This window comes from Pseudopipra pipra, chromosome 18, assembly GCF_036250125.1.
Source record: "Pseudopipra pipra isolate bDixPip1 chromosome 18, bDixPip1.hap1, whole genome shotgun sequence".
NCBI classification, from domain to species: domain Eukaryota; kingdom Metazoa; phylum Chordata; class Aves; order Passeriformes; family Pipridae; genus Pseudopipra; species Pseudopipra pipra.
This window is the reverse complement of record NC_087566.1, coordinates 9,536,070-9,552,231: the sequence shown is the minus strand read 5'-3', so window position 1 is coordinate 9,552,231 and position 16,162 is coordinate 9,536,070. Positions and strand designations below refer to the sequence as shown.

General features: G+C 44.9%; 2 protein-coding genes across 4 annotated transcripts; both read right to left on the bottom strand.

Annotated features, from left to right (window-relative positions):
* Nucleotides 1-163: 163 nt before the first annotated feature.
* On the bottom strand, nucleotides 164-7,541 carry DDX55 (DEAD-box helicase 55). 2 transcript variants are annotated; one of them, XM_064675152.1, is made up of 14 exons: nucleotides 7,405-7,541; nucleotides 7,046-7,096; nucleotides 6,874-6,960; nucleotides 6,186-6,277; nucleotides 6,016-6,078; nucleotides 5,285-5,434; nucleotides 4,620-4,809; nucleotides 4,391-4,473; nucleotides 3,865-3,996; nucleotides 3,029-3,121; nucleotides 2,243-2,357; nucleotides 1,529-1,697; nucleotides 863-1,155; nucleotides 164-394 (listed from the first exon to the last, which is right to left on the bottom strand). In XM_064675152.1, exons 1-14 carry the CDS (start codon nucleotides 7,510-7,512, stop codon nucleotides 227-229), a joined length of 1,794 nt encoding a protein of 597 aa, XP_064531222.1. In that variant the 5' UTR covers nucleotides 7,513-7,541; the 3' UTR covers nucleotides 164-226. The 2 variants fall into 2 exon arrangements, with proteins under 2 accessions (XP_064531222.1, XP_064531223.1); XM_064675153.1 differs by having other exon boundaries at nucleotides 7,331-7,524.
* A 623-nt stretch (nucleotides 7,542-8,164) lies between these two features.
* On the bottom strand, nucleotides 8,165-14,869 carry TMED2 (transmembrane p24 trafficking protein 2). 2 transcript variants are annotated; one of them, XM_064675172.1, is made up of 5 exons: nucleotides 14,641-14,859; nucleotides 13,264-13,456; nucleotides 12,850-12,870; nucleotides 10,913-11,020; nucleotides 8,165-9,629 (listed from the first exon to the last, which is right to left on the bottom strand). In XM_064675172.1, exons 1-5 carry the CDS (start codon nucleotides 14,818-14,820, stop codon nucleotides 9,505-9,507), a joined length of 627 nt encoding a protein of 208 aa, XP_064531242.1. In that variant the 5' UTR covers nucleotides 14,821-14,859; the 3' UTR covers nucleotides 8,165-9,504. The 2 variants fall into 2 exon arrangements, with proteins under 2 accessions (XP_064531242.1, XP_064531243.1); XM_064675173.1 differs by lacking the exon at nucleotides 12,850-12,870 and having other exon boundaries at nucleotides 14,641-14,869.
* Between the last annotated feature and the right edge of the window lie 1,293 nt (nucleotides 14,870-16,162).

Sequence of the window (16,162 nt, the reverse complement as noted above, 5' to 3'; positions counted from 1 at the left end):
TTACTGATCTGTGGGATGTATCTGAAAAAAAACAAAATTAAAACATGCACAAGGCGCTGCTGATGGAAACTGCAGCTCCTGCCACACCAGAGTGGTGCTTTTAGCTTTGTTCTCAACAACTGCAGGCTGGTTTGTGTGTCTTTCTGGATGCCAGGTCTCCCCATCATTTTTTATAAAAATCCAGATTTATTGAAATAAGCAGTATTTTAATGTAAAAGGATAACTGTCAGCCTTCAGACTCTGGGTCAGCAACAGTTTCTGCTTTGAGTCTACTCTGGCTGCCTGTTAGTTTCTTCTCAAACTCTTCTTCACTAATTTTCCCCTTTTTTAGTCTTTTCAAGAGTCTTGTGTCATTCAGCAGTTCTTCCATATCCTCATCTTCGATATCAGAGCCCTGTTGGCAGTTGAAAACAACAAATTAAACACTACACCAGAAAGTTTTCATTCTATACAGCTGAACGTGAGAAGATTACAACTTGGATTTTGCCAGGAGTATCCAAGCAGGAAATAATACTCAGTTCCTACCCAGGAGACTCTGTAACTCTCAGCTACACTTGTTGAAAATTAACAAAAGCAAGGAAAAATCAAGCCCTGTCCACCATCAAGCCCTCCTGCAGGACTCCAGAGAAATAAAAATCCCTGCTATGTCTGCTGGCAGCACTAATAACCAGCATAAGTACTGAAAAATTGGTTTAGTGTTTGGCTTTAAAAAGCTTCTCTGTAATTTTTTTTTTTGTTAAGATTTGCCTGTCAAGGCCCTAAAAAGTTACTTTACAGCCATCAGTTCCACCACACTAAAATCCCAGGGCACTCTGCCATTTGAAACTATAATTATTTGCATTTTAACAGAATGGACAGTTACCTCTTCATGCTTCCTTTTAGCTGTTACTTTCTTTTTCTTCTCCCTCTTGGCTTTCTGCTTTGACCAGGCTTTGTTCTTTATGAATTTCTTTTTCCCTTCATTTTCTTCTCTCTCTTTTCTTTGTTGTTCTAATTTCTTTTGTCTCTGCTTTTCTCTATTTTTATCCTTAAACGAAATGGAGTCTGTATTCACAGTGACTGGAGTAAAGTCTGGAAAACATTTTCCTCTTAGTTCAGGCATCTTTGGCATTTTTAACAATGCAAAACCTCTGGCAAGACTGGCAAAATCCAGATCTGTTGAAACAAAGATTATAAAGTCAGTTTCCTGCTGAATAAAAAGTTCATTTAACTGAGAAAGAAAAAAAAAACTAAAATTATTTTAGTGTATTGTTTGCATTCTATACTTAACACCAGCAACAATACTAAGGCACTTTTATTTATACTTATATCGGTTTGGTCGAACTCCATAATTTAATGTTTTCTCTTGAAACAAGCTGCTTGAAAAAATAGGAGTTTTGTCAAAATCTGATGTTGTAGAAAGTGAATCTGAGATTCAGAATCAGTAGTTGAAGCTTGGACACAATAATACCATGGTTTTTTTTTTTCCCAAACCAAATCCTGTCTTCTGAAAAGAACAGTAGAAGACAATAGCCCTGCTGGGAATTACCTTTTATTCGGAAGATCAGATTGCATTCATGTTTGGCATAAGCCTGGACATAAGACACAAAGGCTTTCATCCCTTTCTCAAACACTGCCCTGTCAGCCAGGGCCATGGACTTCAGTTTGGGAAGAAGATCCAACACATTGGTCTGTGGTTTCATTTCCTGCATGGGACACTGAGAACCAGAAAATAAACAACAAAACCAAAGGAAAAGTTCAGCTAAGTGGTGTAAAATGCGCTGTGAAACCTCAAACACACACTTCCTGCCCAGTTAATCCTCAGTGAGCTTTGAGCCCCCTTCCCCTTGGTCATTCCAACACACCAGCTGACCATCAGCCCCACACAACAGCTGTCCTGGCCCAGCAGAGGAGTTCCCACACTGCAACCCTGGAGAGGCAACATCATCTTGTGCCTTATCAAGCTTTGATCTCATTAGCAGGTCTAGAGAATTTATACAATTACACAAATGCAGGAGCAGGCATGGGAAAAGAGTTAAAAATGAACAGCACAGAGGGTGCAGTGTGTCAGCTGGTGGTGGCAGGGCTGGGGCAGGAGGGTAGGCCAGCACTGCCCTTCTGGAAATGCACAATTTACACCCTTAGGGATAAAAAGCCTTTCCTTACTCACTGCCCACATGTTCCTCTTACAAACTCAGTAGGCTTCCTATCAGCCTGTCCCCTTGCTCTCTCCTGCTCTGGGGTAGAATAACAGTCCACGAACCTTTTGGTTGATGGAGAGGAAGTTAACGTAGGATTCTTCCATGGGAAGCAAAAACACGAGTGCGCTGCCGACGTTGCCGATCCGCGCGGTCCGACCGCAGCGATGCACGAAGGCACTGCAACAACCCAACACGGGCAACTCAACAGGACAGTCAGGCTGATTTTAAAGTGTTAGACAGCCAGCAGAAAGGGCCTGGGGGTGTGGAATGTGGAATGGAAAGTATGATGTTCTGTACTTCTGAACTAAACCAACGGGGATTAGTAAAAGACAATGTCCCACAAAGAAGGGTGGCAGCCCCACTCAAGTGTTAGGCTAAAGCAAGGGGTATCTGTTTTGGGGGTGATAGTTAAGCAAGTTGTAGCAGGAATTATGACAACAAAAGTTAAAAGACGTGGAAAAGCTCCTTTCCTGTGAGCTTTCAATGCACCATTCCTCCAAGAGCTCTGTCCCCACTCTCATCTCTGTTCTTCACCCCCAGTGTGTCACCTCTCACTATTTCTCTGATATTCTCACATTAAGCCTTTTCCAGAGTCATCTCTTCATGGAGATGGAAGTGGTGACCACCCATCTTACAGACACACAACACGAAGTCATTTCAATCTACAGCAGTTACAGCAAACACTGCAGTGTATCAGCCTTTCTTGTCCCTGCATCATTTTGTGTTCACCCAGATTTCCAGGCAGTGATTAAATGTGTTTTCTGCAATTTGGGTTCCCAGTTTATATCTGAACAGTACAAGAACATGATCACATGGACAGAAAAGGTTCTTAGGACACGGAACTGTACCTGGCACTGCTGGGTGGGTCGTACTGCAAAACCCAGTGCACTTCTGGGATGTCAATGCCACGGGCCATCACATCTGTGCAAACCAAAATGCCCCTGGGAAGGAGGAAAAGTGTATTTTCATTAAACTCATTCGAGGAGAGCCAGCCCCCCCAGCTGTGTGTTCTGCATCTTCACTGGACGGGGGGGACAGAGCATTAGAAACATTTGGGCATTTAAAAGAGACAAAATACAAGGTAACTGCAGCTTCCGCCAACTAAAATTCCACATAACATTATGAAAATTATTGTGATTTATATTACATTTCTAAGAAAAATCAATTTCCTATTACATATTCAAATTCTAAATCAGCATTGCATCAATGACAGCTGAATGTACTATTATAAATGTTTCAATAAAAAACTTAAAGAGAGTGACAATTTTAGCACATCAAAATTGGTCTTTTAAATGCTGGTCTTTTAAACAGCTGTTCTTCCAATCTGCTGGTAATTATTTTTCTCATAATATAAAATGCCAAAGCTCAGGTCCCACGCAATAAATAATGACAGTTAATGAGGTAAGAGTCTCTTAACATCCTGCAGAGCTGCCAAAGAACACTTTTCTGCAGTTAAGTTACAGCCTTGTGTTACCACATTCTTGTTCATACACTGCAAAAATAACATCCTGGGGTTTTGCTCTGGTTCCCATTCTGTCATATTATAAATACAATCAGAACCAGCCTGTAGCATCCTCCTCCTCAGCTGTTCTTCCCTGCTCAAGCAGCAGGACAATAGTCAGACAAAATCACCCAAATGCCCCTCACTGCTCTGACTTTTGGCTGGTTCAGCCCCAGTTCTTACCCCGGGAGCTTCCGAAACTCGGTAAAGATCTTGTTACGCTTGTGCTTCATTTTCCCATGAATGCTCATTATTTTCACTTGTTTAATCAAGGATTCCAAAGCCTTCCCATAATATTCCACACAGGCACACGTGCTGTGGTGATAAAGACAGGCATTAAGTCAAAAGATTATGCTGCATTTTTAATCTGCTTTACAGTCAAACTCGAGTGGTCTGAAATGTTTCAAAAATATACACTATTGACTATTTTTATATAAAGCAGGCACATAATTTTTATAAATTACATATAATCATCTATGATGTCTTACTTGAAAATTGCATCTAAAATTTCTGTTTTGCTTAATAACATTCAACACAACCCTCAGATGAAGAAATTATTAAACTCTTTTTAGGCACCATATTCTACAAGACAGCTCTCAAAATTAATCACTTTGAAAAAGTTGTATCCTTGGCAACACAGGGCAGGTTTGGAATTTAATAAAACACTATTAATAAAACTGTTTTCACAATGAAACACCAACAAAATTACCTAAAAAAGACCAGATGTTTTTCCTGTTTGTGCTGCCGAAGAAAATGCACCAACTGATTAAATTTTTCATCTGCTTTGCAGATCTAAACAATTCAAGAGAAAAAAAGAAAAGTAAGAAAATAGACTTCTGGTTCTTCCATTAATGTGATCCTAAGACTTAAAAACTTATTGACAGAACCAGGAAAAAAGGAGAGGGAACAAGAAGCTCCCTCAAAGCCCAGGTTCCCACCATGTAATAGTTCTCCAGGCGTGTGGGAGTTTTCTGGGTGTTGGTTGCTGCCACTCCCTTCTCCTTCACCGAGATCCGGACGGGATTCCGGAGCCCTGCTCTCACCAGGTTCTCCACCTCCTGAGTCTGAGTAGCTGAGAACAGACCTGTCCTTCTCTGCTTGGGCAAAAAGTCCAGGATGGCATTTAAACTGCAAGCAAGCACATAGAAAATATAACTGTCCCAAGGCTCCCCTCAGAAAGAGGTTTAATCACTGAAGGAAGAGTTTACAAGAATTTACAAGCAGAATAGGTTTTATCATCACATGCCAAACTCCTATTGAAATAATTAACTTGAAAAAAGGGAGATCAAAGCTTATTTGTTAAAGTGTTCTAAGCCATTCTGATGTGTGAGTAATGATGCTTAACCAAGCATTAAATAGAGATGTGTTAATAAACAACTTAAAGAGAGATGTGCTAATATACATGAGAACAAAAGAAATTTTAAACTCTGTATTCATCAAGGATCTACTTTTCCTGATTCTCTTCCCACTTAGCAATTGCTTTATAGAACAAAGAGAGAAAAAAGGACAAAACAGAACAAACCATTGCAGGCCACACTCATTCCCATCAATCATTTAAACTCATTAAAAACTTTAGGATTGTTAGAATTTATTATTTCAATACCTGGCTTCAAAGCCCATATCTAGGAGTCTGTCTGCTTCATCCAACACCAACACATCAAGAGCCTTCACACAACTTGCAAGATCCAGCCCGTCTGCTTTTCTCCTGAACAAATCCTCCAGGCGCCCCGGGGTGGCCACGATGATGTTCCCACTGTTTGGGAGAGAGGCAAGGGAAGGAATCTGGGAGACCTGCTATTATTGGTATCCCAGCACAGACCTGCCCTGCATCCTTCAATAAAACAAGTTCACTTTGTCACTTCTAACAGCATCCATATTGCAGGGCCTTTGACACTGGGATGGGAGAAAAACTCCCAGGTGAAAGCAGATCACTCGTGGCAATAAAAGTTTAGGATATAATCAGCATCTATGGAATATTTGGTGCCTCCACACAAAAGCCAGTGGCAAATATGATTCCTTCAAAACTTCATCATTAGTATCAGCACCAAATATTTTCAAGAAATTAATGAGCAGGAAGAACTGAAATATTCAGTGCTGACAGTTTTCAGGTCTGTTCTTCACCCAAACAGCAGGTAAATGGTGCTGATGTCACATAAGATCCTTTCCCACTGTCTCCTTACTCAAAGACTCCACAATTTCCCAGCCACCCCAAAAGACTTTTGCAGCACCATCACATTTCAGCAGCAACAGGACCAAAGTCCTGGTCTGGAATCCCTGACAAGGAGAAAACCAGAGCTCTGAGACACTGATAAAAAGCCCTGACAATCCACTCACCCGTGTTCCTTAAACTTTTCAACATCTTCCATTGGGTTCCTGCCACCAATTAATAGAATCTGACTGAAACAATAAAACACAAAGATTTGGGTCCTTAAGTTTTGCTGGTTCATGAATGACAGAAGCACAGAGAAGGAATTATGGCCATGGAAAGGCTGAAGTTCACTCACCTAAACATGGGAAAGTGTTTTGTGAAATGTGACAGCACCTCATGGATTTGAATGGCCAGTTCCCTCGTTGGTGTGATAATTATGGCTCCAACCTGCCCGTGGAAAACGGGAATTTATGGAAAATAACAGACTGGAAGAAAGATTTGGGCAAAATTCTCACTTTAAAGCTAAGTGAATATGAGCCATGACTTTGATCCTAGTTTAGACAAAACAGAAATACTGTTTTTATTATTTCCACGGAAATACAATAAGTGTATAAAATGATAGATAATATCTGTGAAAGAAGCATTTTATCAATGTGCAAAACACCTCTGCTCAAAGAGCAGTACCTAATAATGGCATTTAACAGCACATAACAGTGAAGTTCTCTGCTCACTAAAATGTATTCAGAGTTAATGGATGCTGAAAAGCATTCAAAGCCTCACTTGTAGCACACCAGCATATTCTACATTTTAGGACATTTTTCTAACAGCTCAGAACCCTGTTTTGATCATGTCAAAGGAGAAGTTGTATCAAAGTGCAGTAAAAGCATCCTAATATATATTTTCAAGTTTATTGTTACTGTTACACCAAAGAGCTGAGCACAGTCACTGTATGTACACATCCTTATGGATACCGTTCCTGAAGTCCTCATATCTTACTGGCACATCATAAAAAATATACTCATAACTGAATTACCTGACCCTACCTGCATTTTCTTTAACTTTTCCTCCCGTCTGAGCAGAATTTCCAGTATGGGAATCACAAACGCCAAGGTTTTCCCACTGCCCGTCACCTGCGAGAAGGGAAACAGCGTCAGATCTCCGAGATTTCCGATCTCAGCTCCTGAGCCAAGAGCAAAGCCGAGGAAAAGCACTCACCGCCTCTGCAGCAACGTCCTTGTTATTCATGAAGAGCGGGATGGTCGCGGACTGAAAAAAGAAGAATCTCATGAGCGGGTGAACCGGTCACGGGGGGGAATCTCACAGAGGCGAAATCCCTCCAGGAGACACCAGAGCCGTCTGCGGACATCACCCGAGCAGAGCCGGTGGGAAAGCCAAGAGTGCGACTTCTACAGGACCCAGGGAGTGCTGTGGCCGCGGATCTGACCCCCTCCTCCCTCAGCCCGGCCTCCCCCCCCGGGGCCGGCGGGCGCGGCCCCTCACCTGCACCGTGGTCATTTGGTGGAGGCAGAGCGCCCGCAGCTCGAGGCCGGGGCCGGCCGGGAGCGGCCCCTCACCTGCACCGGGGTCATTTGGTGGAAGCGGAGCTCCCGCAGCGCCCGGAGCACGCCCGGGCTCAGCGGCACCGGGAGGGACCCCCAGCTCCCCTCAGTCACCGCCTCCATCTTGGCCGCGCGGTGTCACCGCCCCGCCGCTCCCCCGCCCCGGAAACACGCGAGGCGGCACCTCCGTTCCGAGGCACTTCGGTTCCGCCCCCCCTCCCCGAGCGGTTTTGCCTCAGGAAACTCCGCAGAAAACGCTAAACTTTGGGTATGGAAAAAAAAACCCCAAACACTATTTTTGTGGCAAATGGCTTAGCGTAGTAAGTACTTCAGCGGGCCATACAGCAGCACTGTGCCACCTGGCTGCTCGGGGCTGGGGAGCAAAGATGTAGGTTCAGAATTACCTGGAATTCATCCACCTGCCCAGAAAATGGGATGCAGTTTGGATAAATTCCTGACATCCTAAGATAGCACAGAATCACTTAGGGTTAGAACCTCTGGAGATCGTCCAGTCCAACCCCCTAGCCAAGGCAGGGTCATCTGGAGCAGATGATGCAGGAATTCCAGGTGGGTTTGTGATGTCTCCAGAGAGAATCCCTGTCCTCCCTGGGCAGCTACAGTGCTCTGCCACCCTCCATGGAGAGTTCTTCCTCATGTTGAGGTGGAACTTCTTGTGTTTTAATTTATGGCCATTACTAAACAAATACTTTATAAAACCTCTTTATGTTAATCTGGACTTCCTTAAAGCACCAAAGAAAAACAACACAAAGCTGCCTTTTTTTTTTTTTTAAAGAATTTGTTTATTTATCGAACCTGGGTCATATTTAGATTCACGAGCAATTTTTAAATGTACATCTTAGAATTCAATTTTCAGTGTTTTACACAAAAATATTGGCACACAACAGTTGCAATAAAGGTGTAAGAGCCACCTCTCTGAAGAACTGCTGCAAGTGTTTGCCCGAGGTTGAAAAAACTTTACCTGGAACATGAAAACCTGTAACAAATTTTAAATTAATTGTACAAAACTGTTGTGTGTTACTTGTAGAGGCTCCCCCCTGGAAAAGACCCCACCCCACCCCCAAAAATGATTACAACTAATATACATCAGTCACAACATAATCCTGGCTCAGCACCCACATCAGACGCTGCTTTAATTTTTTTAAACCAATCATCAGATACCGAGGAAAGGAACTTTATACAAAAACAAATCTACATGTGCCTGAAAAAGAAAACACACCAGTATTTAGCATTATGCTAATTCTGATCAGATCATGGCAGAGTTTGCCACTGCACTTAAATACAAGGGCTGCATAGCGTGGAAAAACCCCCCAAATCTGGAACCCTTTGGCCTCAGGAATCCAGATTTCCTGAACACTAAATGCCCTGGGCACTGGGCAAACAGTCTGAGCTTTGGACCTGCAAAAGCCAAAGGGTTTGCTAGTGTTTGCCAAGACACTGCACACAATTGGCTTCCAAATAAAACCTTCAGGAGACTAAAAACCGTACGAGGAACATTTGGTGATGAGCAGAGAAAAAGCACTTTCACAGCAACTATTTCATTTAAAAGAACTTTGGGAAGAAGTTGATGTAATTCGTTGCTGATGACTATCTTTGAAAGAGCAACTAGGTACGAATTTTAACCTTTTCCTTGGCAGTTTCTGTGAGTGGGGAAGGGATTATTGGGATTATTTCAATTTTATAACACCTACTGCAGGGTTAAAGATGTAAAAATGCAAACAGTCACCTTCTGGGCCTTGTACCGTTTCCCTGGGCAGAACTGCAAATACTTATGGAAAGAGGGAAAAAGAAGTTAGAGAAGACATCAACATTGTTTGTTACTACAGTGAGTTACAGCGTTTGCAGCTTGCCTGGACCTTGCTTAGCACACAGACTGCGCAGATCTCAGTGGGAAAAAGATGCCAATAAAGTGACAAGATTTCAGCACAGCTTTTGCTACAGGAGATATATAAAAACAACTCGTTTTCAGCTGGGAAGGAACATAAGCAAAGAAGTTTTACAGTTCAGTAAAGAGGGTTCAGAAAACTAAGTGACTTATTTTTGTGACCAGGATGTTTGGTAGAGAGTGAACTGAAACCCGGGACCGCAGGAGGACTCTTAGACCACCCTTCGGACTTCAAAAAACCTCTTCAGGTAGTAGATCTGTCCCAGTGTCATGGCAACTAGTACGAGGGCCTCGAAGAATGACCACAGAACCACTCTGCTGTTCGTGTTGTCATTGACTGTTGGGGGGAAAAAAAAAGAGAAGCAGTAAGTTACAAAGCATTTAAACTTGAAACATTCTGTCATGGGAAGTGAAACACTGCACATAAACCACCGGTGTTTGTGTCATGTCGTGGCCCAGAAGTGCCCTGAAGTGCCCTGCAGCCTTAGAGATGAGGGAGGGATTTTTCTGAACAGTTTGGTTTTAAACCCACTTTGGACATACACTGCAGCATCCTCTATTCTGCCCACCTTACAAGCCTCTGTCTGGCCTCTCTGAGCTGCCATACAGGAGCCACTTGCTTTTTCACAGTCTCAAAGTCAAGCAGGGAGCTCCTAATCTCTAAAGGTTCACCATCTTTAGTTCTAAAATTCAGCTTTTTCTTAAATCAGACCATTAATAACAAACGTCATAAAACTGAAGATAAGTTCAAACAGTTGAGGGTCCAATGCTTTAACAGAATGTAGTATTTTCACATTGAAAATATTTGCCCTTTATTCTCACTGGGGTTACCCCAAGGCAGCACTTGGAGCTGAGTCTCACTTTAAAGCTGTGTTTCAGCACGTGGGGGTTGTGACTGCAGAGTTCATCAAGAAAGTAACAGTAGCTCTGCTCTCTTCCAGTGAAACATTTAAAAGACTCTGGCTCAACTATTAAGCCACATCCACTTCTAGGGTGAAGTAACAGTTCAAGTAAAATTTATTCCTGGGAACCAAATCACAGAATCCCTGAACGGTTTGGGTTGGAAGGATCTTAAACCTGATCCTATTCCAACCCCTTCCATGGGCAGGGACACCTTCCACTAGCCCAGGTTGCTCCAAGCCCTGTCCAACCTGGTCTTGAACACTTCCAGGGATGGGGCAGCCACAGCGTCTCTGGGCAACCTGTGCCAGGGCCTCCCCACCCTCTCAGAGAAGAATTTCTTTCAAATATCCCGTCTAAAACTACTCTCTTTCAGTTTAAAACCATCCTCTTGTCCTGTCTCTACCTGCCCATGTAAATAGATTAAGAATTAATATCATCACTGGTATCCTTAGAAATACACCATTCAAACAACTACAGAATTTACACCAATTAAGCAAACATTATTTTCCATAACAACCCTTCTTACATGAGAGGAAGCCAATTAAAGGATGACTGCAAAATTCACCTACATTCTTTATTCTATGGGCAGGTCCTTCAGAATTTATTCTAAACTATTTTCTTTTAAGTAACTTGAAATAGTTTTCATGGGCTCATATTTTAAATCTTAATTTACAAGTTCATTTGAGAGGGCAGAAGGCATTGAAGTCAGACACATACTTGCTCTATGTATTCTTTCACGAACTTCCATGTACTCTTGTTCATGCTTCACAGCTGTCATGGCCACTGCTAACTCATTAATCATCTCTTCTAGCTTGTTCTGGTGAGCTGCAGAATAATTTCAGAGGCATCAGTAAGTCTGTTAATGACTCAAAAACCGATTTGTTAACATTTATGAACAATTAAACTTAATTTCCTGCTGCAGAAGTTCTGACAAACGCAGCCTGTAAAACGTTCTATTCCTACAGCAAAGTTTAGTTTTCACAGCACCACTTTCCCTAATGTGTCTCTATGGTATTAAACAAGTGGGAAAACATTTCTCCACATCCAACTAGGAGGCAGGAGACACACAAATTAGAGTCAGCATTTCCAATATGCACATACTTGCCCAGAAAAATAGAATGGAAGGACACACGAGATCAATACCACACACTAACAGCTATTTTGCCAATCTCATCCAATATATTCCAAGCAAATTATCTCAAGGCAAATGACAGCTTTTCCTAGTTGTTAAGCTTGCAAAAATAGAATGACTGAGAATTTAGCTCAAGATCATGATGCTGGCAAATGAGATCACTTTCTGGAGCAACAAATCTCATCCTGTGATCTTCAGGTTTAGCTGGGGCACAACACTGAGAGGGCACAAGGCTCCAGGTTCTGGTGTGTTGTGAAAGCAGGAGAGGAGGAAAATACCAAACCAGCAACAGAAAACTAGCTGGAGACAGCTCAGCAAATGGAAGGCTCAGAGATCTGAGATTTAGTGATTTGACTGTCAATCACAGGATCTTTTTAAATCCATCCAAGCTCAAAGAACTGTCCACCTACAAATTAATAAATCAGGCAAGTAATTTGCAAGGTTTTCTAGCACCAAGTTCAAGGTATCACTCCACAAACACACCCCGAGCAATAAGCTCTTAAAAAAAGTCACAAAACCCAACACATTTTCCTTTGAAGGGACACACTTGACTTGGAAACTACTTTATTACAGTTTTATTTATAAATTAGGTGCTTCAGATCCCAATCTTAAAATGAAGCTATTCAAAATACACAGCCAAAAAAGAGCACGAGAGAATAACACTCACACAAGTGACAATTAAAATCTAAATAGTTGTGCAAACCACACTCCCTCTGCTAATATCATAAATCCCTTATTTTCATGGCCAAGTGGTCATTGCAGTAAGTGCAGTTTATTAGTAAGAAAAGAAACAAAAGTTGCAGGGATTGTTTAAACATACTCAAAAAAAATCACTTAAGAAAACTGCCTTAAAAATTTAAAGCTGCACTAATATTCTTTACAACAGATATATGCAGACTCAAAAAAAAAAAAGATTTAAGTGAGCCTTTAAAAAAAAGTTAGGAATGTGTTACTTTTCAAGTGGCATCAAGCAATCAATGCTCACAGTAATTTACTTGCTAAAATAGAAAACAAGAATTTGTTGCCTTTCTAGCTACAGTTAACCATTTCTAAATAAACTTTATGACTTGTTAGGCAATACTTTCATTTATTTGTTTTACAGCAAATGACAAGTTTGAGTTTTTCCCTTGACACATCAGTAATAATTCATAACCTAGAAGCAGCTTATTGCTTCCAAACCCCTTGATTACTCAACATCCCCTTTAGCAACAGAAAGCAACCACTGCCTGAAACATCCAGTGCTCTTGCATGTTCAGTATTTAGTTGAATTTCACCTAAAACTCCTGATTAAATCTTCTGTCAGCCAGAAACAACCACCTGAACACAAACTGTCATGGGAACCTGTCCATGGGAGCTGTGGGTGCTCAGCATTGCTCAGAATCAGACCTTTTGGGTAGTTTATTAACAAGACATTCTCATGCTCCAAACAAATGTTACAGAGGAAAAGCCAAGTTAGCTGTTAGTGAATGAACATGTGCCAGAGACAAGATGCCAAGGAGCTTTCAAAAAGCAGTCCACATACCATCCCAGGTATCTCCACCACCTAGAGAGAAGTGTGAGAGATGAACACGGGTACAGGACAAAGGGCTGCAGATAAAACAGTCATTTACACAGCTATGGGGAAAATCTGATATTAGCACATTTGTCAGAGCTCAACTAAGGCCTGTGGAGGTCTAAATACTGCTGAGCCAACTAGAAATCAGAGTGGCACCGCTGAAGGACTAAAGGATGGAAGCATTAGTTTCTGCAGATGGCCAAGGGATTCTGTGGTGATTTTGCATTAAATTGTGTGTAACAAGGTGTAAAAACATCCACTTGAGCTGTGTCAGGACAGCTGATACACCTGAAGGAACGGGAATCCTGGGAGCCCTATTGAGTTCACAAGTCATGCATGGAGGGAAAAGCTCCCCGATTTCCTTGCAGGAATGTTCCTCACCTTCTGTCTCCATGTCTTGGCCCTTGGGAGCCTCCCCGATGTCAATAGTGAACATCACTATCTTGGGGGTCATGGTGGACATCCTGTTGCTGAAGCAGAACTTGTAGGTTCCATCCATGTGGGCAGCAAACGTGTATTTTCCACTGGACTCTCGATCCCCTTTGTAAATCCCTTTATTATCGGGCCCTGTAATCTGGAAAGGGGGGGGAACAAAGGATCACACACTTCATTTCCAACACAGAGGGTTAAAATGCACCATTACAGCACTGCAAACACACCCTGGAGTTACCCAGTGACCAACACCAGCTGGGATCTGCCAGGGCTGGCACCGCTCAACTCCCACAACTCTGTGGTGCAGTTTTTCTGTACAGAAGTCTCTTTTAAAATCTCACAAACTTCTTGGTAAAGAAAGTCACACAAAAGCCTCTCCCTCCCTGGCCTCCCTGGTGGAGATAAGGAGCACCCAAGAACAAGGAAACCACAGTCTGGGGCTGTAAGTCAAACAACTGCAGGGGAAACCTTATCTCTGGTGTGACAAGGGAAACAAAGAGGGGAAAAAAGCTATTCTCTAATAGTCAATATGACTTTAGACACACAGCTGGGCACTACTGCAGGGACCACTTCAAATGGACTGAGGGCCTGAGTTCAGAGCTCCCAGGGTCACTGTGATCCTGAATTTCCATCCCACCCGGCCAAGCTGCTGTTGAGCTTCCACTGGTGACACGTGAACGAGATCTCACAATTTCCCAGCTCTTGTGCCACAGCCACGTGTAATTTAAAACTGTTACAGGACTCTCGGCAACAACCCCCCTGCTTTTTAACCCCTCTCGCGCTTAAGTTGCCCCAAACAGACAACTCTGCTCTTCATCACGGCAACAGCAACTCTCACTCAGGATCTCCCACTGACGTGACACCTCTTTGACGAGGACTCACCCACAACTTCCAGATGGCAATCCCTGACTAAAGACAACAAACCCCTCTGGGTTCAAGGGGAAGTGCTCCCGGGACAAGCGAAGAGCGACCGCGCTCATATTCCCGCCCAATAATTTATTACACGGAGAAAGAAAATCCCGAGGGAGGAGCGGACAGAGCAGCAGGACAGGCTCAGGCAGCCACAGCAGGAGCGACCAGCAGCAGAGGCCCCTGGTCCCGCGCGAGGCCGGGGGCGCTCCCGCCGCCCGGAGCCCCCGCAGGGACCGCCCCGAACCGCCCGGGCAGGCGGGTCCGACCCGCTCCGGACCATCCCGAGCCCTGCGGCGGGTCTGGTCCCGCACGCAGCAAGGCCCCAGCGCGCGCGCCCGCCCGGCCCCGGCCCCGCCGCGCCGCCCAAGGTCGGCGGCTCTGCCCGCGCCGCCGCCGCCGCCGCCACCGCCGTACCTCCACGTCGATGTCCAGGAAGCCGCCCTCGGCCACCTCGAAGATGAGACCCATCTTGGTGCCGGACGGCACGCGCTCCAGGAAGCACTCCTCGGCGTGCGCGTCGATGCTCACGAAGTAGGGCTGGGCCGGGGCGGCGAGCGCGGCCAGGAGCGCCAGCACCGCCCGCAGCGCCGACATGGCGGAGCCCGGCACAGCGGCACCGAGCGGCGCTTCCGGCCCGCGCCACGCCCCTTCCGGCGCACGGGGCCACCGCCCATTGGCCGCCACCGCCCCGTTGCCACGTACAGGCTGAGCTACGGCGGCCGCTGAGGGGCCAAGATGAGGCGGGGCCCGCGCTCAGCGGGGGGCGGGACGCGCCGCGCGGGAGGGGCCAATGGGAGGGGAGGAGGGGGAGGAGCGGTGGTGGAGGAAGCCAATGGGAGCGGGGCACGGCGGGCGCGCGGGTGAGGGGGCGTTGCCCGGCAATGGGGCGGGGCCAGAGCGGCAGGCGGGAAACGGGTCCCGAGGGAATGAGGGGGATCCTGAGAGGATTAGGGAATGAGGGGGATTCTGAAGGGATGAGGCGGATCCTGAGGGGATGAGGGGGCTCCCGAGGGAACGAGGGGAGGCAGCAGGGAGGGAAGGCAGCTGTCACCACCGCTGTCACCGCAGCCCTGCCGAGGCCGCTGCTCCTGAAGCCCGGAAACCCAAACCAGCCACAGCCAGGGAGAGGTTTTGGGAGCAGCCAAGGTTTAAGAAGTTGACAGGGATGCCTGTCTGGTGGGCTGTTCACGCACAAGGAAACACAGACAGGACACATCCAGATCCTGCCTCACCCGAGAGTAACTGTGTAAAAAGCTGTTCATTGTGTGGCTTAAACACGAATTTCCAATTAAAAATTTCAGCCAGAAATACAGAAATTCCTGCGCTTAAGGCAGCCCGTTCCATGAGTAGCTGTTTAATGATCTGGAGAAGAGCTAAAACCAAACCACAACCTGGCTCTGCAGTGACATATTTTTGTGTTGGGTTTGCCAACAAGCACCGGTTTTTGTTCTCCTGGTGATACTCGGGTGTGTTTGTGCTTGTCTTGACGTAACCCAAATGCTGGATTTACGTCAGTAAACTCTGCTCTCCCAGCTGCCAGGTGTGAGCTGCTGTGTCAGTGCAGGCACAGGGTGTGGGCAAGATTTCAACAAGAAAAGCTGAACCTGAAGAGCTGCAGGTCACGAACGTGGCTGGATAAGAAACTTTCCGTGCCAAGTCGTTTTCAGAGATCAAGCCAACATCAAACCTACTGCTTCCCGCAGCACAAACTGTGCTGGTTTTTCATCTACCTCAGTAACAGTTTTAGTCTTGCCACTCTCACATTCCCCACTTTGTTACATTTCTCCTCTATGTGCACTTGTACATAACAATGAACTCGTGTAATGCTAAATTCTCATGGCATAAGCTCTTTTTCTCCTCTCTGACTTGGCCAAAACGTTGATTTCCCAGTAGAGCTGCTCCCCTGGGGCACTGCAGAGCCTTCTCCAAACGTTCT

Excerpts from the sequence above, each read along its gene's own strand:
- TMED2 (XM_064675172.1), bottom strand. The coding sequence starts at position 14,820 with ATGTCGGCGCTGCGGGCGGTGCTGGCGCTCCTGGCCGCGCTCGCCGCC. Across the intron at positions 13,457-14,640 it reads TCCTGGACATCGACGTGGAG|ATTACAGGGCCCGATAATAA; the intron begins GTACGGCGGTGG and ends CCCCCTTTCCAG. Across the intron at positions 12,871-13,263 it reads CCAAGACATGGAGACAGAAG|GTGGTGGAGATACCTGGGAT; the intron begins GTGAGGAACATT and ends ACTTCTCTCTAG.
- DDX55 (XM_064675152.1), bottom strand. The coding sequence starts at position 7,512 with ATGGAGGCGGTGACTGAGGGGAGCTGGGGGTCCCTCCCGGTGCCGCTG. Across the intron at positions 5,435-6,015 it reads GAAAAGTTTAAGGAACACGG|TGGGAACATCATCGTGGCCA; the intron begins GTGAGTGGATTG and ends TCTCCCAAACAG. Across the intron at positions 395-862 it reads CTAAAAGGAAGCATGAAGAG|GGCTCTGATATCGAAGATGA; the intron begins GTAACTGTCCAT and ends AACTGCCAACAG.